General features: G+C 45.8%; 2 protein-coding genes across 3 annotated transcripts in view; one reads left to right on the top strand and one right to left on the bottom strand.

The window, feature by feature from the left end:
• The window catches only part of CLPB (ClpB family mitochondrial disaggregase), a 476,081-nt gene that overhangs the window by 156,080 nt on the left and 295,223 nt on the right, over window positions 1-24,778 (bottom strand). The window lies entirely within an intron of this gene.
• INPPL1 (inositol polyphosphate phosphatase like 1) overlaps window positions 1-24,778 on the top strand; it is a 122,441-nt gene that overhangs the window by 38,825 nt on the left and 58,838 nt on the right. For both annotated transcript variants that reach the window (XM_063432767.1, XM_063432776.1), the window contains 5 exons: window positions 13,339-13,489; window positions 15,728-15,839; window positions 21,333-21,473; window positions 22,115-22,205; window positions 23,164-23,253. In XM_063432767.1, coding sequence (XP_063288837.1) covers window positions 13,339-13,489; window positions 15,728-15,839; window positions 21,333-21,473; window positions 22,115-22,205; window positions 23,164-23,253 — 585 coding nt within the window. The remainder of the gene's footprint in view (window positions 1-13,338; window positions 13,490-15,727; window positions 15,840-21,332; window positions 21,474-22,114; window positions 22,206-23,163; window positions 23,254-24,778) is intronic.

The raw sequence follows: 24,778 nt of genomic DNA, 5'->3' as shown, positions 1-24,778 counted from the left end.
AGGGACTCTCCACTGTCCAAATAAATAAAAACAGGTTGCGATTTGGTAGATATCCGCCAATGACTACATTTGTGTGTTTAATTATTATTTTTTTTTAATTGGGGTATACCTGAAAGCACCTTGCAAAAACTGTAGATCTTTTGTCTGTGGCCTTTACAAACCCTCCCCTTCTAACCCCGCCTGGACTTTCTGTTGCTGTCCAATCACAGACTTCCAAGTACAGCTAAATAAAAAGGCAGGTGTGTGGTGGACCACCTGGCACCCCGACTGGTGCCTCCGCTAATTGCTGCTTCCTAGTGCTTACCGAGTACCACAAGCACCGCACCAGACACCATCAGCACTATAGTGCCCACTTCCAGTGTTACAGCTTGGCTGGGGTCTCGCTGTCCTCCAACCACCCTGGACGCAAGACCAGGATCCAGCTTCCAGTGGGTAGACCTCTCCCCCAAGAGAGTGTAGCAATATGCCCTTTAAAGAGCAAGGGATTATAATCCCAGGGGAGTATAGTGATCTAGCAATCCCCAGAGTGATACAGCCATTCCCCCACACATGACATGAGACTCTATGTTGGTAAGCAGGAATTCTTTATTGGTAACCACAACTGGCCTTATATGTAATTCCCCATGCAAGGGGCACTCCTCCCTGGACCTGAGAGTAGACCACAGTAGAAACAAATACACAATCACATTGGCTGTCAGGTCCAGGACACTCCCACATAAAACAAGATACCGTATATACTCGAGTATAAGCCGAGTTTTTCAGCACATTTTTTGTGCTGAAAAACCCCAACTCGGCTTATACTCGAGTCAATTGTCTGTATTATGGCAATTTGCATTGCCATAATACAGACAGGGGCTGTGGGGGCTGCAGAGAGATGTTACTTACCTTTCCTGCAGCTCCTGTCAGCTCTCTCCTCCTCTGCGCCGTCCGTTCTGCTCTTCTGTCAGCTTACACTGTAAGTCTCGCGAGAGTCGCGGCTCTCGCGAGATTTACACTGGGAGCTGACCGAGGTGCTGAACGGACCGGCGGAGGAGGAGAGAGCTGACAGGAGCTGCAGGAAAGGTAAGTAACATCTCTCTGCAGCCCCCACAGCCCCCTCCTACACAGTGCCCATCCACTGGACCACCAGGGAAGGAGAGCCCCCCTCCCTGGCCAGCTAGCAAGCAGGGAGGGGGGACGAAAAAAAATGTATACATATTAATAATAATAAAAAAAATAAAATAATAAAATAATAATAAAATAAAAAATAATAATAAAATAAAATAATAATAATAATAAAAAATGTAATGAAGCAAAAAAAATATTAAAATAATAATTAAAAAATAAAAATGCCCACCCCCCCACCAAGGCTCTGCATCACACTCTGCATTACACACACACACACACTGCATTCATACACACACACACTGCATTCATACACACACACACTGCATTCATACACACACACTGCACTCATACACACACACACACTGCATTCATGCACACACTGCATTCATACACACACACTGCATTCATACACACACACTGCATTCATACACACACTGCATTCATACACACACTGCACTCATACACACCATTCTCATACACACACACTGCACTCATACACACAGCATTCTCATACACACACACTGCATTCATATACACACTGCACTCATATACACACTGCATTCTCATACACACACACTGCATTCTCATACACACACTGCATTCATTATATACACACACTGTAAATAAATATTCAATTAATATAATTTTTTAAGGATCTAATTTTATTTAGAAATTTACCAGCAGCTGCTGCATTTCCCACCCTAGTCTTATACTTGAGTCAATAAGTTTTCCCAGTTTTTTGGGGTAAAATTAGGGGCCTCGGCTTATATTCGGGTCGGCTTATACTCGAGTATATACGGTAATCCCTCCTCTGTGTCTAAGAGATAATTGAGTCAGGAAATGTAATAAACTCAATGATCTCCAGGCACAGAAAACAAAACCCCCAAAATACTTTTAAACACACAAAACCCCCACAAAGTTACATTCCCTGATAGACCCGATCTGGGACACCAACATATCCAAAAATCACCCAGATTGGTTCAGGAAGTTCCTGGAAGTCATAATTTGACCGACCGCATGTATGGTCCTATGCCCAAAATAGTTCCATAGAATCACGGCTAAGTCCCCCTGAAGTCTAATCACGGTTTTGGTCCATGCGAACTACTGCCAGGGAGCTAGCGTTTGGTTCTATGCGCAAGAATGGAAAGTGCCGAATCAGGGGGAATAAAATATGGGTCTTTACAGTCGTTGACCGGGCCCATAGTCGGTGGGCAGGAGGCCAGCTTCCACACTCCTCCAAGAGTCTGTGGCAAACGCCTGTGGAAATCAGCGTTTGTCACAAGGTGCTCTGGGCAATTCCTACTTCTTGAGTTTATTTCCACTGAGTTAACCAAACCTGGAAGTAACAGGAGTGGTAGTCTGATTGACAGCCAGGGGGGTTTAACACGGTTTATTTATAGAAGTGCCAGTTTCTATTAAAATCTGTACTATTTCTAAAATGAAAAAAGAGGACACACTCTTCACTCATAAAGCACTCCAGCAAGCTAAAGTGATTTAACCCCTTAAGGACCAATCTTCTGGAATAAAAGGGAATCATGACATGTCACACATGGCATGTGTCCTTAAGGGGTTAAGGGTCTGGAGTGTCCATTTAATTCAGTGTTCCCGAAACCAGTCCTCACGCACCTACCCGTCCAGGATTTAGGGATTACCCAATTGTGTCTAAGGTGTTTTTAGAAGAAAACCCCAAGCATCTTAGACACCACTGGATAATTCCCACGGCACAGATTTAACTTTATCCCAGATCTAGACTGTGCAGTTGAATTCTTTCAGTCCGAACTTCTACAAGTTTGGAATTAGAATCATTCCCTTCAGGCTTTTTGCTGTAAACACTGTCTTTTCAGAGAAAATGCAGTGTTTACATTACAGCCTAGTGATAACTTCACTGGCCACTCCTCCGATGGCTGTTAGAGATCCTTCCTGGGTCATGGCTGCCTAAAATGCATCCAAACATTGTGTCTCCTCCCTCTGCATGCAGACACTGAACTTTCCTCATAGAGATACATTGATTCTATTCATCTCTATGAGGAGATGCTGATTGGCCAGGGCTGTGTTTGAATCATGCTGGCTCTGCCCCTGTTCTGCCTCCTTGTCAGTCTCAGCCAATCCTATGGGGATTTTTTTTCTGACAGCGACTCCCTCCCTCTCCCAGTCACGTGTGGTGTTCCCCAAGGTTCCATTCTCAGCCCCCTACTATTCACATTATTTATAAATGATCTGCCTAATGTCTGCAAATCCTCAAATGTACACATGTACGCAGACGACACGGTAATCTATGCGAACAAATCCAATCTAACGCAGCTTAAGGCTGTGCTCCAAGACCAGTTTACAGAGGTAGAAAAGTGGATCGCAAAAAACAAACTCTTCCTAAACACTGACAAAACTGTAACAATGATCTTTGGAACAGCACCTAAATTACACAAATTACACAATTCCCACGTATGCATCAAAACAAATTCAAATAGCATACTGACCGCAGTCCACTCTTTCAAATAATTGTTTTAGTATTTTATTGTACCCTATTGTATCAATGTAATGTTTTGTGGACCCGGGACAAATCTCAATGTATCTTTCCTGGTAAAATATTTTATAAATAAATAAATTCTGGACTAGTAAGGAGTCGGAGGTGGGTGGGGGGGAGGCGCATGGGGGACTCATTTTGGAACCATTGTGAACATATAGCACGTCAGCAAGCTTTATGGGTGAACATATAGCACGTCAGCAAGCTTTATGGGTGAACATATAGCACATCAGCAAGCTTTATGGGTGAACATATAGCACGTCAGCAAGCTTTATGGGTGAACATATAGCACGTCAGCAAGCTTTATGGGTGAACATATAGCACGTCAGCAAGCTTTATGGGTGAACATATAGCACGTCAGCAAGCTTTACCTTTACTGCACTCTGTTACAGCGGGGTATATGTGTAACGATGAATAAATGTTGTATCGGTGTGAGGACACTATTAAAGGGACAGTCTAAGCACCAAAACAACTTTAGTTTAAAGGACCACTATAGTGCCAGGAAAACATAATCGTTTTCCTGGTACTATAGTGCCCCCACCCTCAGGGACCCCCTCCCGCCGGGCGCTGGGGAGAGTAAAGGGTTAAAACTTACCTTTATTCCAGCGCCGGGCGGGGAGCTCTCCTCCTCCTCTCCACCTCCGATCCTCCCTTTCGGCTGAATGCGCATGCGCGGCAAGAGCTGCGCGCGCATTCAGCCGGTCTCATAGGAAAGCATTTACAATGCTTTCCTATGGACGCTTGCGTGCTCTCACTGTGATTTTCACAGTGAGAATCACGCAAGCGCCTCTAGCGGCTGGCAGTGAGACAGCCACCAGAGGATTTGGAGGCTGGATTAACCCTATTATAAGCATAGCAGTTTCTCTGAAACTGCTATGTTTATAAAAAAAAGGGATAATTCTAGAGGGACCTGGCACCCAGACCACCTCATTAAGCTGAAGTGGTCTGGGTGCCTAGAGTGGTCCTTTAATGAAGCAGTTTTAGTAAATAGATTGTGCAAAGGCAGCTCTGTGTCAGGGAGGGGAGCTCTGTGTCAGGGAGGGGAGCTCTGTGTCAGGGAGGGGAGCGCTGTGTCAGGGAGGGGAGCGCTGTGTCAGGGAGGGGAGCGCTGTGTCAGGGAGGGGAGCGCTGTGTCAGGGAGGGGAGCGCTGTGTCAGGGAGGGGAGCGCTGTGTCAGGGAGGGGAGCGCTGTGTCAGGGAGGGGAGCGCTGTGTCAGGGAGGGGAGCGCTGTGTCAGGGAGGGGAGCGCTGTGTCAGGGAGGGGAGCGCTGTGTCAGGGAGGGGAGCGCTGTGTCAGGGAGGGGAGCTTTTTGCACTTAAGGGGAGCTCTGTGTCAGTAAGGGAGCTTTCTGTCAGTAAAGGAGCCTGGCAGCTGGTTTGAGGGAGGAATTTGACAGATCTAGTGATGGCCGCTAACAGCTGCTGTCTGTAGGCTACATCAGTCTAGACAGTCGGACAACTGTGCAAACAGGTGTTAGTTGCCATTTCTTTCAGTAAAAAATGAGATCTCATGCAAAACCCACAGACAGCTGGGACACCGGGACATTTGTTTATTGTACTCGGTGTGTATTTACAGTGTACATAGTGCTGTACCTGACATCAGGTGACTACTGGCCCTTTACTGACACTATATACAGGACCTGGCTCTAACTGAGCTTTATAAATATTAAATATAATAACCAGGGACTGGCTGTGTGTATACTGACACTATATATACAGGGCCCGGCTCTGACTGAGCTTTATAAATATTAAATATAATAACCAGGGACTGGCTGTGTGTATACTGACACTATATACAGGGACTGGCTGTGTGTATACTGACAGTATATACAGCGCCCGGCTCTGACTGAGCTTTATAAATATTAAATATAATAACCAGGGACTGGCTGTGTGTATACTGACACTATATACAGGGCCTGGCTCTGACTGAGCTTTATAAATATTAAATATAATAACCAGGGACTGGCTGTGTGTATACTGACACTATATACAGGACCTGGCTCTGACTGAGCTTTATAAATATTAAATATAATAACCAGGGACTGGCTGTGTGTATACTGACACTATATACAGGGCCCGGCTCTGACTGAGCTTTATAAATATTAAATATAATAACCAGGGACTGGCTGTGTGTATACTGACACTATATACAGGGCCTGGCTCTGACAGAGCTTTATAAATATTAAATATAATAACCAGGGACTGGCTGTGTGTATACTGACACTATATACAGGGCCGGCTCTGACTGAGCTTTATAAATATTAAATATAATAACCAGGGACTGGCTGTGTGTATACTGACACTATATACAGGGCCCGGCTCTGACTGAGCTTTATAAATATTAAATATAATAACCAGGGACTGGCTGTGTGTATACTGACACTATATACAGGGCCCGGCTCTGACTGAGCTTTATAAATATTAAATATAATAACCAGGGACTGACTGTGTGTATACTGACACTATATACAGGGCCCGGCTCTGACTGAGCTTTATAAATATTAAATATAATAACCAGGGACTGGCTGTGTGTATACTGACACTATATACAGGGCCGGCTCTGACTGAGCTTTATAAATATTAAATATAATAACCAGGGACTGGCTGTGTGTATACTGACACTATATACAGGGCCCGGCTCTGACTGAGCTTTATAAATATTAAATATAATAACCAGGGACTGGCTGTGTGTATACTGACACTATATACAGGGCCCGGCTCTGACTGAGCTTTATAAATATTAAATATAATAACCAGGGACTGGCTGTGTGTATACTGACACTATATACAGGGCCGGCTCTGACTGAGCTTTATAAATATTTAATATAATAACCAGGGACTGGCTGTGTGTATACTGACACTATATACAGGGCCCGGCTCTGACTGAGCTTTATAAATATTAAATATAATAACCAGGGACTGGCTGTGTGTATACTGACACTATATACAGGGCCCGGCTCTGACTGAGCTTTATAAATATTAAATATAATAACCAGGGACTGGCTGTGTGTATACTGACACTATATACAGGGCCCGGCTCTGACTGAGCTTTATAAATATTAAATATAATAACCAGGGACTGGCTGTGTGTATACTGACACTATATACAGGGCCTGGCTCTGACTGAGCTTTATAAATATTAAATATAATAACCAGGGACTGGCTGTGTGTATACTGACACTATATACAGGGCCCGGCTCTGACTGAGCTTTATAAATATTAAATATAATAACCAGGGACTGGCTGTGTGTATACTGACACTATATACAGGGCCGGCTCTGACTGAGCTTTATAAATATTAAATATGATAACCAGGGACTGGCTGTGTGTATACTGACACTATATACAGGGCCTGGCTCTGACTGAGCTTTATAAATATTAAATATAATAACCAGGGACTGGCTGTGTGTATACTGACACTATATACAAGACCTGGCTCTGACTGAGCTTTATAAATATTAAATATAATAACCAGGGACTGGCTGTGTGTGTACTGACACTATATAGAGGGCCGGCTGAGTGAGATTTGACTGAGCTTTATACATAGACTGAGGTCAGCAGCATGTTCCCACTAACATAGACTGAGGTCAGCAGCATGTTCCCACTAACATAGACTGAGGTCAGCAGCATGTTCCCACTAACATAAACTGAGATCAGTAACAGGTTTCCACTAACGTAGACTGAGGTGAGCAGCAGGGCCCACTAACGCAGACTGAGGTCAGGTACCTGTTCTCACTAACGTAGACCGAGGCTCCTGCTAACGTAGATTGAGGTCAGAAACATGCTCCCACTAACGTAGACTGAGGTCAATAACAGGTTCACACTAACGTAGACTGAGGTCAGTAACCGGTTCCCACTAACGTAGACTGAGGTCAGTAACCGGTTCCCACTAACGTAGACTGAGGTCAGTAACCGGTTCCCACTAACGTAGACTGAGGTCAGTAACCGGTTCCCACTAACGTAGACTGAGGTCAGTAACCGGTTCCCACTAACGTAGACTGAGGTCAGTAACCGGTTCCCACTAACGTAGACTGAGGTCAGTAACCGGTTCCCACTAACGTAGACTGAGGTCAGTAACCGGTTCCCACTAACGTAGACTGAGGTCAGTAACCGGTTCCCACTAACGTAGACTGAGGTCAGTAACCGGTTCCCACTAACGTAGACTGAGGTCAGTAACCGGTTCCCACTAACGTAGACTGAGGTCAGTAACCGGTTCCCACTAACGTAGACTGAGGTCAGTAACCGGTTCCCACTAACGTAGACTGAGGTCAGTAACCGGTTCCCACTAACGTAGACTGAGGTCAGTAACCGGTTCCCACTAACGTAGACTGAGGTCAGTAACCGGTTCCCACTAACGTAGACTGAGGTCAGTAACCGGTTCCCACTAACGTAGACTGAGGTCAGTAACCGGTTCCCACTAACGTAGACTGAGGTCAGTAACCGGTTCCCACTAACATAGACTGAGGTCAGTAACCGGTTCCCACTAACGTAGACTGAGGTCAGGTACCTGTTCTCACTAACGTAGACTGAGGTCAGTAACCGGTTCCCACTAACGTAGACTGAGGTCAGTAACCGTTTCCCACTAACGTAGACTGAGGTCAGTAACCGGTTCCCACTAACGTAGACTGAGGTCAGTAACCGGTTCCCACTAACGTAGACTGAGGTCAGTAACCGGTTCCCACTAACGTAGACTGAGGTCAGTAACCGGTTCCCACTAACGTAGACTGAGGTCAGTAACCGGTTCCCACTAACATAGACTGAGGTCAGTAACCGGTTCCCACTAACGTAGACTGAGGTCAGTAACCGGTTCCCACTAACGTAGACTGAGGTCAGTAACCGGTTCCCACTAACGTAGATTGAGGTCAGTAACCGGTTCCCACTAACGTAGACTGAGGTCAGTAACCGGTTCCCACTAACGTAGACTGAGGTCAGTAACAGGTTCCCACTAACGTAGACTGAGGTCAGTAACAGGTTCCCACTAACGTAGACTGAGGTCAGTAACCGGTTCCCACTAACGTAGACTGAGGTCAGTAACCGGTTCCCACTAACGTAGATTGAGGTCAGTAACCGGTTCCCACTAACGTAGACTGAGGTCAGTAACAGGTTCCCACTAACGTAGACTGAGGTCAGTAACCGGTTCCCACTAACGTAGATTGAGGTCAGTAACCGGTTCCCACTAACGTAGACTGAGGTCAGTAACAGGTTCCCACTAACGTAGACTGAGGTCAGTAACCGGTTCCCACTAACGTAGACTGAGGTCAGTAACCGGTTCCCACTAACGTAGACTGAGGTCAGTAACCGGTTCCCACTAACGTAGACTGAGGTCAATAACAGGTTCCCACAACGTAGACTGAGGTCCGTAACAGTTTAGGAAAAGGTTCCCACTAACGTAGATTGAGGTCAGTAACAGGTCCCCACTAACGTAGACTGAGGTCAGTAACAGGTCCCCACTATGAAAGACAATTGTAATGCTGGAAGTGTAGTCGGGAACAGATTAAAGCTAAGTAGACTCATTAATATAGAAAAGATGCTCCTAGGGACTTAAGAATCAAAATAGGGACTGCCGGGGGGCGGGTCTTGACAGCCAAGATGGCCGGTCGCACTTCATGAGAGCTCCAGCACTGGAGAACCAAACACACTGATACTGATTAATAGAATCACCGCCAGCAGCTCACGGTGCACGGCAAGCGATGCAGTACCGACCGGGGATCAGGATGATGCCCGTCCTGAACAGAAACGCCACGAAACTGCCTGATCCGCCCATGCGGCCTTAACTAGAGCGGAGCCTGAAGTCAGGGGGAGACGGACGATCTCCCGACGGGGGGTACGCTCACAAGCGAGAATCTGAAACAGCCCTGCTACCCCCCCCCCCCGGACCGGTGGGGGATATCCCGGTACTCGCTGGGGACGAACAACCCCACACTAAAGCGTGAAACCCAACAGACTCCGAGTGCCCCAGGAACTACAGCTGCAAAAGCACTGAATCAACCCAGGGAGAGCACGGAGCAACCAGAAGATTGTCAGACAGGCTATGTGGATTACACAGCAAGGTTAGATGCACTCTTTACAGAATTCTGGCATAAGCTAGAAAAACGCATGCAAAAACGCGCGGAAATGAAAGACGAAACCCAGATAATAAAGCCACCACGAGGAGGGAGTAAAATGGCCGCGGCAAAACAATCTCGGCGCGCACAGAGCCAACGACACCGCTCACCCCTGCACAACAACCCGCGAATCCCAGCGACTACTCGGAGCAATAAACCTTCTCCTGGGCAGGGAGTCATACAGGACCATGGTCCGACCCACCGTCCACATACCCGGAGGGGCTTCGGGGCAGCAGAGCTCCGTAGGGCCCACGGTCCCTCCAAACATGGTAAAGGGACCCTTGGACACTGGGAAGTGACCCCCGTAAAAACCCGGGCTGGACGCTTTGGGCGGCCCAGATGCCACCACACCAGTCACCCTATATACCCATGGGGACACTATCATAAACTGAGCTACGACCTAGGAGACAGAAGACAAGAGGAAATACCCCCAGCATGGCCCGCAAGTGGGGTTGGTTGAACGCCGCCGGGTACAATCGTTCGCCACGCGAGCAGGGAACAGAGACATTCCACGCAATCTTAAACCAAGATGCCTGGAAAACCTCCCAGCGAGATGTGTGCCTATATTTACAATAAGCCTATAATTAATATGTGCCTATAACTGATGTATTCCTAGCTTACACCCAGATTAGCATGTTCCCATGCATAGATATGTAACAGAGCGTTAAAGATCACACTAGAATACATGTTGCACTAGTAAGCAAGTCCAACAAGCCAGACCTAGACAAGCTACACCCAGAATTTTTAGTACCACAGAGCACATATCCACATAAATGACACCAACTGAACCACAAATCCATGGCTACACAACCCACCATGCAACATTTCTATTGCTGTGATGTAAATGCCGGTTGTTTTACCTTTTTGTCTCTCCTAACGCAGTGCTAAACACCTTCACAGGAAAAAACTTCTATCGTGTACATACCTAGTTTAGCGTGTTAACATGTACACTAGTTAAAGTTAACTACCACGACTGCCTAGCTTGACCACTATGTTATAGCGTGTTTCTTAACCACTACAAATATTGTTGAAACTTTCATTTAACAAGAAAAAAAAAACAAAAAAGAGGCCGTTATTCTCTGGAGTACATGCAACCCTTGTATAAACCAGTTATGCATAACGTGTATTTTTAATGCATTAACCCCTTGTTTTACTTTCTGTAATGATCCATCTTTTGCCTCAATAAAAACAAAGATTGACAAAAAAAAAAAAAATAAATAGGGACTGCCCATCCAAACTAGGGAAACCTACTGCTTGGAAAGTGGGAGGCACAAAGCGGGGGGTACTGGTTCTTGAGACTGCCCGATAGGATCGCATTTGTTTTGGTGAATTAATTTTAGTGTTATAATCAATGTGTTGCTCACCTCACTGGACCTGATGAGATAAACTGAAACACTTTTGGTTAAAATACCCTCCCCTCCGTTCTTTCTGTTCCTCAATGTTTCTGATATGACATGACATTTCCATGATTATTATTTATCTTGTTTGTTTCAGTTAATAATTAAATTGTATTTAGTTTCTTTTTAGTAGATTGTGTTTGCATAACTTGAATGTATCTTTTATCAGACAATGGGAATATTGTGTAATCCACGGATAGTGCCTGCGTGCTAGCCCTGTATTAGTACCCTCACCATCTGTGTCCTTCAAAATCTCTCCTGTGTCTGCTCCCCACTACATTCCCCCCATCGCACAGCTGCATTCCCCCCACCGAAGTGCTACATTCCCCCCCACCGCACAGCTACATTCCCCCCCACCGCACAGCTACATTCCCCCCCACCGCACAGCTACATTCCCCCCACCGCACAGCTACATTGCCCCCCCACCGCACAGCTATATCCCCCCCACCGCACAGCTACATCCACCCCACTGCACAGCTACACCCCCCCACTGCACAGCTACACCCCCCACCGCACTGCTACACCCCCCACCGCACTGCTACACCCCCCACCGCACTGCTACACCCCCCACCGCACAGCTACATTCCCCCCACCGCACAGCTACATTCCCCCCACCGCACAGCTACATTCCCCCACCGCACAGCTACATTCCCCCCACCGCACAGCTACATTCCCCCCACCGCACAGCTACATTCCCCCACCGCACAGCTACATTACCCCCCCACCGCACAGCTACATTACCCCCCACCGCACAGCTACATTGCCCCCCACCGCACAGCTACATTGCCCCCCACCGCACAGCTACATTGCCCCCACCGCACAGCTACATTCCCCCCACCGCACTGCTACATTCCCCCCACCGCACTGCTACATTCCCCCCCACCGCACAGCTACATTCCCCCCCCACGTACAGCTCCATTCCCCCCCCACCGTACAGCTCCATCCCCCCCCACCGTACAGCTCCATCCCCCCCCACCGTACAGCTACATTCCCCCCACCGCACAGCTACATTCCCCCCACCGCACAGCTACATTACCCCCCCACCGCACAGCTACATTCCCCCCCCACCGCACAGCTACATTGCCCCCCACCGCACATCTACATTGCCCCCACCGCACAGCTACATTGCCCCCACCGCACAGCTACATTCTCCCCACCGCACTGCTACATTCCCCCCACCGCACTGCTACATTCCCCCCCACCGCACAGCTACATTGCCCCCCACCGCACAGCTACATTCCCCCCACCGCACTGCTACATTCCCCCCCCCACCGCACAGCTACATTCCCCCCCCACCGCACAGCTACATTCCCCCCCCACCGTACAGCTCCATTCCCCCCCACCGTACAGCTCCATTCCCCCCCCACCGTACAGCTCCATTCCCCCCCACCGTACAGCTCCATTCCCCCCCACCGTACAGCTCCATTCCCCCCCACCGTACAGCTATATTCCCCCCCACCGCACAGCTACATTCCCCCCCCACCGCACAGCTACATTCCCCCCCCCACCGTACAGCTCCGTTCCCCCCCACCGTACAGCTCCGTTCCCCCCCACCGTACAGCTCCATTCCCCCCCCACCGTACAGCTCCATTCCCCCCCACCGTACAGCTCCATTCCCCCCCACCGCACAGCTACATTCCCCCCCACCGCACAGCTACATTGCCCCCCACCGCACAGCTACATTGCCCCCCACCGCACAGCTACATTGCCCCCCACCGCACAGCTACATTCCCCCCCACCGCACAGCTATATTCCCCCCCACCGCACAGCTATATTCCCCCCCACCGCACAGCTACATTCACCCCCACCGCACAGCTACTTTCCCCGACCGCACAGCTAAATTGCCCCCCACTGCACTGCTACATTGCCTCTCCCTACAGCTGGGCTGGGGTTCACCACCTCCAATATTATCATTATTGTTACTGACATTCATAAAGCACCAACCTATTCCGCAGCGCTGTACAATTCAGGAAACGTACAATATTAACAGACCAATAAAAATGTAAATAGGGAGAGGGAAAGCTGTATTTGAACGGAGATCCAGCCAGTGAAGCTCTTTGTATACACTTTGTCCCTGAGCTTGTCTGGTTGACTTTACTAGTAACTCTAGTTCATCTATTGTACTGTGCTGCTGAATATGATCGCAATGTGTTTGGAGTTCCCATAGGGCGATGTCTGACCATTAATAATGTCTTCTCACCTTTTGCAGACGTCTCAGGGAGTCCAGGTGCGACGGTTCAAGAAACTTGGGGAACTGATTGCTCTGTATCTGCAGCCTAACCAGGGCATGGTGTGTACCTTGCTGTACCCGGTGGAACGAGAAAAAGAAAAGGATTACGCTGAGGACCGAGACTACTCGGGTACCTTCATATGCCAAGGATCCATATGTATCCTAAAATCTCTGCTCAGCAAGTTATCATGAATGGCTGAGTGTTTGTGGGAATGGAGGCACTGTGTGCCTGTAATGGGATGCTGAGGCTTTGTAACCGTGAGGAAATGGCTGGTTGCCTGTAATCGAAATGATGGAGCTGTGAGGGAGTGCCAGAACTGTTTTACTTTAACGGGGTTACCAGGGCTTTGTGTTCGTCAGGGAATGATGAGGGCTGTATATCTGACAGGAAATTGCGGGCCGTGTGTCTGTCAGGAAATAGCGGGCTGTGTGTCTGTCGGGGAATGGCGGACTGTGTGTCTGTCGGGGAATGGCGAGCTGTGTGTCTGTCGGGGAATGGCGGGCTGTGTGTCTGTCGGGGAATGGCGGGCTGTGTGTCTGTCGGGGAATGGCGGGCTGTGTGTCTGTCGGGGAATGGCGGGCTGTGTATCTGTCGGGGAATGGCAGACTGTGTGTCTGTCGGGGAATGGCGGACTGTGTGTCTGTCGGGGAATGGCGGGCTGTGTGTCTGTCGGGGAATGGCGGGCTGTGTGTCTGTCGGGGAATGGCGGGCTGTGTGTCTGTCGGGGAATGGCGGACTGTGTGTCTGTCGGGGAATGGCGGGCTGTGTGTCTGTCGGGGAATGGCGGGCTGTGTGTCTGTCGGGGAATGGCGGGCTGTGTGTCTGTCGGGGAATGGCGGGCTGTGTGTCTGTCGGGGAATGGCGGGCTGTGTGTCTGTCGGGGAATGGCGGGCTGTGTGTCTGTCGGGAAATGGCGGGCTGTGTGTCTGTCGGGAAATGGCGGGCTGTGTGTCTGTCGGGGAAAAGCAGGCTGTGTGTCTGTCGAGGAACCGTGGGCTGTGTGTCTGTCATTGTAATGTGTTTCTCACGCTGTAGCAGCTAATGTGCCTTTAAGTTCTCATTTCCTTCCTTCTGTTTTTCTAATATTTTAAATCAGCTAAAAATAGCTTATGTCTGAAATTCGTGCTGAACAAGCAATTCCTTCTTCTGCTTTTACAAATATATTTGTGACTTCCTCTGTGTAACCAATTCACTGCCAGTGATCAGGCCCAGTGAGCTTACATTACACTGTATCCCCCCAGTGAGCGCACATTACACTGTATCCTCCACTTAGCTTACACTGTATCCCCCCAGTGAGCGCACATTACACTGTATCCTCCACTTAGCTTACACTGTATCCCCCAGTGAGCTTACATTACACTGTATCCCCCAGTGAGCTTACATTACACTGTATCCCCCAGTGAGCGCACATTACACTGTATCCCCCAGTGAGCTTACATTACACTGTATCCCCCCAGTGAGCGCACATTACACTGTATCCTCCACTTAGCTTACACTGTATCCCCCAGTGAGCTTACATTACACTGTATCCCCCAGTGAGCTTACATTACACTGTATCCCCCAGTGAGCGCACATTACACTGTATCCCCCAGTGAGCTCACATTACACTGTATCCCCCAGTGAGCTCACATTACACTGTATCCCCCCAGTGAGCTCACATTACACTGTATCCCCCCAGTGAGCTCACATTACACTGTATCCCCCCAGTGAGCTCACATTACACTGTATCCCCCCAGTGAGCTCACATTACACTATATCCCCCCAGTGAGCGCACATTACACTGTATCCCCCCAGTGAGCGCACATTACACTGTATCCCCCCAGTGAGCGCACATTACACTGTATCCCCCCAGTGAGCGCACATTACACTGTATCCCCCCAGTGAGCGCACATTACACTGTATCCCCCAGTGAGCTCATATTACACTGTATCCCCCAGTGAGCTCATATTACACTGTATCCCCCCAGTGAGCTCACATTACACTGTATCCCCCCATTGAACGCACATTACACTGTATCCCCCCATTGAACGCACATTACACTGTATCCCCCAGTGAGCGCATTACACTGTATCCCCCAGTGATCAGGCTTTACCCCCCCCTCCCCAACCCAGTGATCAGGCTTTACCCATCTCCCCGCACCCCCTCTACCCCAGTGATCAGGCTTTACCCTTTCTCCCCCCCTCAGTGATCAGGCTTTACCCTTTCTCCCCCCTCAGTGATCAGGCTTTACCCTTTCTCCCCCCTCAGTGATCAGGCTTTACCCTTTCTCACCCTGGTACTTTACTCTTGCCCCAGTGACCTACCCTATCCATATAAGAGTTGGCAATAGATTTGTGGATGTTCATGGTTAATGTTTTGTGGTTTCAGATGGGGAAGATGAGAAGCCGCCGTTGCCACCACGCTCAGCCTCTGGACTCTGTTCGCCCGGTGTGGGGCAGAGCATGGTCTCCTGCGGGCAGGATGCCACTATTGCAGAAAGGTATTGTCAGGTTTCTGGGACATGTTACTGGGTGATTTTATTTATATTATGTAACAGGAAGCTGGGACCACATGAAGTGCTGATACACAACACGTTAGACAGTGGTCCCAATGGATGTCCAGCTTATATATTTTTACAATGAAGAAATAAAGGTACTGACATTTTATTTTATCGTGGAGGGTTCCCCGTGTGGGGTCTGACCAATGTGTAGCTTTGGATGAATTGCAAACATGTCAGACCGGAGACCTTTAAAGATCAGTTGATGTTGACAATCCTTTCACCATTTAATGATTTTTATTCCATTTTCAAGATCTGTGTTACTGGAAATCTGAAGCTGCACATTTGCCTGTATGCCTTGGTATGTGTGGCATCGTCTGGACATTTGTCCCCTTTCCCGAATCAGTCTGATCATTTCTAATTTCACATTATTGCACAAATAGAAACAGCCTGACTTAAAATGTATCCAGCCCCAGACTTGCATCAGCTGCTCCACTCCCCTAAGCAACAGGTCGCCACTAGAGGACCGGCATTTCATTATATTTTACATGCCCTGTTATTTCTGGTGTGTGTGTTTTTATAGTTAGTGATTATTATTTTAATTTTTTTATTTTCAATGTAGATATTTCCATGCCTTTGTAACTACAGCCTGTGCTAGTCATACTTTACTTACCCCTGGCACATTGCTCATTGTATCACCTTTATGTTAGAAGTTAGTTTAACCAGCTCAGGCCCATATATCTTTCTTGTGTTTTTGTTTAATGGTTTTATTTCCCTACATGGAAGCTTCTGTCTTATTCTCTGTGATTTCTGATCTTCCCCTTTGTTTTTGCTTGAATTACCCTTACCTCAAATGTCCACAGATGGATCTTCCCCATTCCTTAGTTTTATTGCAGGCCCATCTGATCTAATATATCTTTAACATGTACTGCCATATGCAACAGGTCACCTACTTGAGGACAGTTTTCCGCCCACCCACGCACCACAAGCCCATTCCCCCATTTATAGATAGTCTCCCACACAACTTTCATTCTCCTGAAATGACAGGTGCAAATTCCTATTCCTTATGTTACTTGCACTTGCAAATGATGTGGAGTCTAACCCTGGTCCTCCAGCTAATTCCAGTTCTTGTCTCCCCACTAACAAAAGGCCTCTCTTTTGTGCACTGCAACATCCGTAGCTTACTCCCTAAACTGGATGCACTGCAAGCCTGGTGTTCCCATTACAAACCAAAAATCATTGTGCTCTCAGAATCATGGTTAACAACTGAAATACCAGACACCGCCATTGCAATACAGGGGTATTTATGTTTTAGACATGACAGAGAGAGGAGGAGGCATTGCTATTTATGTGGACAGGTCCATAAAATGTACTCCTTTACAAAACCTTAGTCCTCCTGTCACCTTTGATTTCCTCTCTGGCACAATTGAGATCCCGTGCAGTAATTCAATCATTGTTGCAGGAATCTACCGCCCACCTAGCTCCCCTGTGCATTCCATTTCTGACATAGCCCATCTCCTTAGTGAAACCATAGCTCAAAACCCAAAAAGTGAACCGTTGGTCTTTGGAGATTTTAATATTGATTGGCTGAATCCTAAAAAGAATAGTTCTTGCACACATGCTTAAGACTTTGCAGCTAACGCAATTAATCTCCTCCCCAACTCGCATAAACATTAAAAGCCATAACCATACCCTGCTCGATTGGATTCTCTCCACTTCTCCTGATAGAATCCAGGAGGCCGGTGTTCTCCCAAACACTTTCAGTGACCACTGTTTAGTGTACTGCGTGCGCAAAATAAAGGCTATTAAATCCTCTCCCAAGGTTAAAATCACCAGGTCCTTCAAAAAAATTTAATCTTGAATCCTTTCTTAATGACATTTACATGTGAGTTTACAGAGGAAGAGGTTTTATTTCAACTGTCAAAAGTAAAGACAAATAAGTCAATGGGACCTGATGGAATACACCCAAAGTTATTAAAAGAGCTTAGCGGTGTACTAGCAAAACAATTAACCAATTTATTTAACCAATCATTAACAGGAGTAGTCCCAGAAGATTGGAAGTTAGCGAATGTTGTGCCCATTCACAAGAAAGGTAGTAGGGAGGAGTCCGGCAACTATAGGCCAGTAAGTCTTACTCCAGTAGTGGGGAAAAGTGATGGAAACCATGTTAAAGGATAGGATTGTTGAACATCTAAAATCACATGGATTTCAAGATCAAAGACAACATGGGTTTACTTCAGGGAGATCATGCCAAGCTAATCTTATTGATTCTTTTTTTTTTGATTGGGTAACTAAACTAATAGATCAGGGTGGTGCAGTAGACATTGCTTACCTAGATTTCAGTAAGGTTTTTGACACTGTTGCACATAGAAGGCTTATCAATAAACTGCAATATTTCAGTTTGGATTCCAATATTGTTGAATGGGTAAGGCAGTGGCTGAGTGACAGGCAACAGAGTGTTGTAGTCAATGGAGTATATTCGAAGCTTGGGCTTGTCACCAGTGGGGTACCTCAGGGATCTGTACTTGGACCCATTCTCTTTAAGATTTTTATTAGTGATATTGCAGAAGGTCTTGATGGTAAGGTATGTCTTTTTGCTGATAATACTAATATATGTAACAGGGTTGATGTTCCAGGAGGGATAAGCCAAATGGCAAATGATTTAGGTAAACTAGAAAAATGGTCAGAGTTGTGGCAACTGACATTTAATGTGGATAAGTGCAAGATAATGCATCTTGGACGTAAAAACCCAAGGGCAGAGTACAGAATATTTGATAGAGTCCTAACCTCAACATCTGAGGAAAGGGATTTAGGGGTGATTATTTCTGATGACTTAAAGGTAGGCAGACAATGTAATAGAGCAGCAGGAAATGCTAGCAGAATGCTGGGTTGTATAGGGAGAGGTATTAGCAGTAGAAAGAGGGAAGTGATCATGCCATTGTACAGAACACTGGTGAGACCTCACTTGGAGTATTGTACGCAGTACTGGAGACCGTATCTTCAGAAGGATATTGATACCTTAGAGAGAGTTCAAAGAAGGGCTACTAAACTGGTTCATGGATTGCAGGATAAAACTTACCAGGAAAGGTTAAAGGATCTTAACATGTATAGCTTGGAGGAAAGATGAGACAGGGGGGATATGATAGAAACATTTAAATACATAAAGGGAATCAACACAGTAAAGGAGGAGACTATATTTAAGCGAAGAAAAACTACCACAACAAGAGGACATAGTCTTAAATTAGAGGGGCAAAGGTTTAAAAATAATATCAGGAAGTATTACTTTACTGAGAGGGTAGTGGATGCATGGAATAGCCTTCCAGCTGAAGTGGTAGAGGTTAACACAGTAAAGGAGTTTAAGCATGCGTGGGATAGGCATAAGGCTATCCTAACTATAAGATAAGGCCAGGGACTAATGAAAGTATTTAGAAAATTGGGCAGACTAGTTGGGCCGAATGGTTCTTATCTGCCGTCACATTCTATGTTTCTATGACATCAAGAACCTCCCACGGCACAGATTAAACCATATCGGAGATCTAGACTGTGCAGTTGAATTTTGGAATTTGCATGCCCTGCTTCGTAAGGTGAAAGTAAAAGGAGCACATATGAATTGGATCTCAGCTGACCTCATCCAAATGTACCATTTTCGGGATTCATTTTGGTCAAAGTTCAAGCGTAATGTCTCTATGAATGATAGAGTTGGCTTATATACAATTCCTCAGGCCAAAGGAACACCCCCTGGACCTGATGGAGCACAGGAACATAAAGGACACAAACCAATCAAAACAAACATACAGTCTATGACGCACCCATGTACCGCACACAATCCCTCCCCTCTGCTTGGGAGATAATTGAGTAAAGTCCTGTAAGTAACTCAATTATCTCCAGGCAGAAAAAACACATTTTCACAAAGTTCAGAAAGTACCCCAAAGCATAACATGTCCCCAAAAATGTCCCCGGATAGCCCTGATCTGGGTGAACAACATATCCAAAAATCACCCAGATCATAGCAGGGGTTCAAAAGTTTCATGGAAGTCTCTTTTTGACCGGCTGCAAACATGGCTTCATGCCCAAAACAGTTACAGGAATTAGGGCCAGCGGTCGGTCTCTCGTTGTGGAGTACAAAAGTACTTCCATTACATGAATGGAGCCTTTTAAAGTGTATTGGGCAAGGTATATTGCAGGGTCCATAGTCACAGGGTAGGAGGCAAGCAAACAGGCCCCTCCAAAAACTCGTGGCAAACTCACAGAAACAGGGGAGTTTGTCACAGCAAGCAAATCCAATCTACTGCAGCTCAAGGCTGTGCTCCAAGACCAGTTCAAAGAGGTAGAAATGTGGATTGCAAAAAACAAACTCTTCCTAAACACTGACAAAACTGTAACAATGATCTTTGGAACAGTACCTAAATTACATAATTCCCACCTATCCATCAAAACTAATTCAAATAGCACACTGACCGCAGTCCACTCTTTCAAATACCTGGGTATGTCGTTAGACCCCAATCTATCTTTTGGTCTCCACATAGAAAAACTTGCATCTAAACTTTACCCAAAACTAGGTGCCCTGTACAGAAACAAATCCTGCCTAAGCCCTACAGTAAAGGAAAATATTGTACAGCAAATGCTGATGCCAATCATGGATTATGGGGATGTCGTATATGCACCTGCACCGCAATCCCACCTTAATAAACTCAACACATTGTATAACTCGTTCTGCCGATTTGTGCTACAATGTAATTACAGGACCCGCCATTGTGAAATGCTAAAATAACTAAACTGGCTGTCGCTGGAATCCAGACGCACCTTTCATCTTTCCAGCCTTGTGCATAAAAGCATTTCTGGGAAACTCCCACCCTACCTGAGCAGAATGATCTCCCTGGCTGTTTCCACCTCCTATAACCTCCGATCCAGTACCAGCACTTTACTTAGTCTACCTCAATACAAAAATAAAGCAGCCCGATCCTCCTTTTCCTACAGAGCACCGCAATTATGGAACGACCTCCCGCACACTTTCAAATCTTCCCCAGGCCTAAAATCCTTTAAGAGATCCCTCTTTACATACCTCAAAACAGAATGCACCAGTCATGGTTGATTATATATTTCCTACCTGTTCTATGTTACATTTTGTATATATGGTGTATTAATATTGTTTTTGTATTTTATTGTACCATAATGTAACAATGGAATGTTTTGTGGACCCAGGACATACCTGAAAACGAGAGAAATCTCAATGTATCCTTCCTGGTAAAATATTTTATAAATAAATAAATATTCTGTCCTCCTGTCAATGTGGTTTTACCCTACAGACACCACCACCGTCTGAAACGTAACTTCTACAATTAATATGGTTCCACGTTCCCCTAGCTTTGGGGAAATGTAAATATTTTATATTACAGACAGGGAGTAGATTAGAAAACTTAGATCATTTTATTTGGCCAGTAAAACGTGTGATGAATAATTTCATCTTTTTTTTTTTTGTTTCTTTGAAATTCTCAGTCCTACTAATGGGCTGAGCACAGTATCCCACGAATATCTCAAAGGGAGCTACTCTCTGGACCTAGAAGCTGTGAAGTCTGGTGCCACGAATCTACCCCATCTCAACAAGACTTTGGTCCTGTCCTGCAAGAGACTGCACGGGTAATATATAGTAACAAGGCAAAGCAAATGGCCACGTGCTAAGCACTAGAGAACATACTAACAAATGGCCACGTGCTAAACATTAGAGAACATACTAACAAATGGCCACGTGCTAAACATTAGAGAACATACTAACAAATGGCCACAAGCAAAAACACTAGAGAACATACTAACAAATGGCCACGTGCTAAACACTAGAGAACATACTAACAACATGGCCACGTGCTAAACATTAGAGAACATACTAACAAATGGCCATGTGCTAAACATTAGAGAACATACTAACAAATGGCCACGAGCAAAAACACTAGAGAACATACTAACAAATGGCCACATGCTAAACATTAGAGAACATACTTACAAACAGCCACGTACTAAATTCAATATAGAATGTACTAAGAAATGGCGATTTGTGGAATGCCAATAGGCACCGTATTAACAAAGGTCCATGTGATAAAAGCACACTACTAATAAATTACTTTTCAATTCTTCACATTTTTCTGTTTAATAAAAAACACACAAACACAATATCCAAATGGGGTCTTATAGTTGAATGATAAACTGGGAATGGAGAGACAAATGTTCCGTTTATAAATTGGGACCAATGTTACTGTTTATACTCCGATTTGTGTGTTTTACAGCGAGGTTGATAAAGTCCTCTCTGGCCTGGAAATTCTCTCCAAAATATTTGATCAACAAAGTTCTCTGATGGTATCGAAAGTTCTCCAGCAGGTAATTCTGCGGTGAAAGTGTGTTACAGCCATTGTACGTCCGCTTCTCATACCTCTTCCCCACCGAGGGCAATGTCTGACCACCATGATCAATAAAATATCAGAACATGTCCAGTGCAAACAAATGCATTTCTCTAATTATTATCTTGATAACACAGACTAACTTGGGATTAGTTGCTTCTCTGTACAGACTATGCTGGCACCCAATAAAGAACTATTAAGAGGCCTATGTTTAGTTGAGCTTTGCTATCATGCATTATGAACCATTTACCCTTCCAATCCTTTAGTTAAGCAGATGTCTATATCTCCGATATCATGGGTAAGATTATGTGGAGATTAACAGAGTTGGATTATTGCTCAAATTTACCTCTTGCTCATGCTGAGCACACACTCACCTGAGCAGGCCCTTCCTCACCTCTTGACTCTGTCCATTTTACTCTGTATGTAAATTATTGTTACATTTCCCCATTCTATAATTGTAAAGTGCTGTGAAAACTATTGGCGATCTATAAATTTTAGTAACATTAATAGTATCCTGAGGAACATTTGGGATGTTTGGGGCCATGTTTAACCGTCCTTTGGAGGAGAGAAGGGATGTAATTGGGGACATGATAGAAGTGATGCAATATTCCGGAACATTCTGTAGGGAATTTATCCCAGTATTGCTCTTCATGCAGTGACAGACGGTAGGGACTGTTTATACACCTCTGTCTCTTACTGACTTTTTATTAATTCCACTGTCTGTACTCATCCCTCCAATACTGACGTATTGGCCCATCTAATCCATGAACTGTTTGATATAATTTTAATAATAATTGTCTGTATTCCCATTACTGTCAAAGGCAGGGATAGAAAGCAAGTCGTATAGTTTGTATAGTTTGTATAGTTTGTATAGTTTGTACATAGTTTGTACATCTCTATGGTATGTGTTCTGACTTCATCTCTCTTGTACTCCGTAGGCTGCTAGTCAATCAGGGGACCAGGAACTTGAGAGCCTAGTGCTGAAACTCTCTGTGCTGAAGGAGTTCTTGTCTAATATTGAGAAGAAGGTAAATTTGCTCTCTGCTATTAATTATTAATGGATGTCGTCTTTAGGAGACTCGGCAGCCCGGCTCTCGAAATTGATTATTTCAGTTTGTTCTCATTACAGATTATTTTTATCTCGCCGAGCTACAGTCAGTGTAACTTTAACTAACTGTTTAGGGTGTGACTGTTTCAGAATGGAGACCGCCACCTTGCAATTACATTAACAGATACAAAAACTCTACTAAACACTGTTGTTGGCAGCAACCAATCAGAACCCGTTAGTTAGAGTTGTGCTAATTAAAGAGTTATTTTTATTAGCTGCCAGAATCAGGCAGTGAAAGAATCTGTGTTAGTATAGTGCGGCTTATTGGTAAAAACAAACTGTAGCAGGAACTCATCCAGGGCTCTACCTGGAAATCCAGGGCTCTTGGCAGCTGTGAATGCCACTTTATATAATGAATTATCTCAGTCTGTGTCTGTTGGATTTTACATGTAATCTGAGTCATGGTAGAGACTCCCTGTACCCTTCTCTTTCTATCATCTCTCTGTCTCAGTGGCGTACACACAACCCATGGGGCCCCGGTGCGAAAACTGATCCGTGCCCCCCCCCCCCGCGCGCGCTCTTACTCTGCGCGGGCTGGGGCCACTACACATGGCGGCGGGCACCTGGGCGCAGGGCTGCGACCCGTGCGACCGCGGTATGTACGCCAGTGCATGCATAAACACATACACTTAAAGGACCACTACAGACACCCAGATCACATCAGCTCAATTAAGTGGTCTGGGTGCCAGGTCTCTCTAGTTTTAACCCTGCAGCTGAAAACATAGCAGTTTCAGAGAAACTGCCATGTTTCACTGAGGGTTAATACAGCCTCTAGTGTGACAATCACAGTGAGAAGACGCTGAACGTCCATAGGAAAGCATTGAGTAATTCTTTCCTATGGGCGGTTTGAATGTGCGCGTGGCTCTTGCCACGCATGCGCATTCGGAGCTAAGAAGCGGATCGGGGCGGAGAGATCCCAAGCGCCACGGGAGTCCGGCGCTGGAGAAAGGTAAGTGCTTAAGACACACACACACAAACTCTCATGAACAGACGCACACATTTACTGACAGACACACACTCACACATTTACTGACAGACACACACTCACTGACAGACAGACACTCACTCACTTACAAAACACACACTCACTAACAGATGCACACAGACACACACAGTAACACACTCTCTAACACTAACACACACACACTCTAACACTCACACACACTTACACACGAACACACACTCTAACACTAACACACACTTACACACACACTCTAACACGAACACGCTCACACATTTTTTTTTTTTTTTTAAACAGTAGGACGATATATATAATAGTTTACAGAAGTCGTAGTAGTCACTACATAAGCTTTGTTTTACAATTTATAGAAAATTTACAAATTAATAGAGGTGAAATGTGAATGCTTTTTTGATGGAATCCCTTTTCTAACGACACAGGACTAGGATTGCGTTTTCCTCAGGGCAAAAGGGACAGGTTCTCCGTA

This window comes from Pelobates fuscus, chromosome 1 (genome assembly GCF_036172605.1).
Source record: "Pelobates fuscus isolate aPelFus1 chromosome 1, aPelFus1.pri, whole genome shotgun sequence".
Lineage (NCBI taxonomy): Eukaryota > Metazoa > Chordata > Amphibia > Anura > Pelobatidae > Pelobates > Pelobates fuscus.
This window is presented reverse-complemented; position numbering and strand designations above follow the sequence as displayed.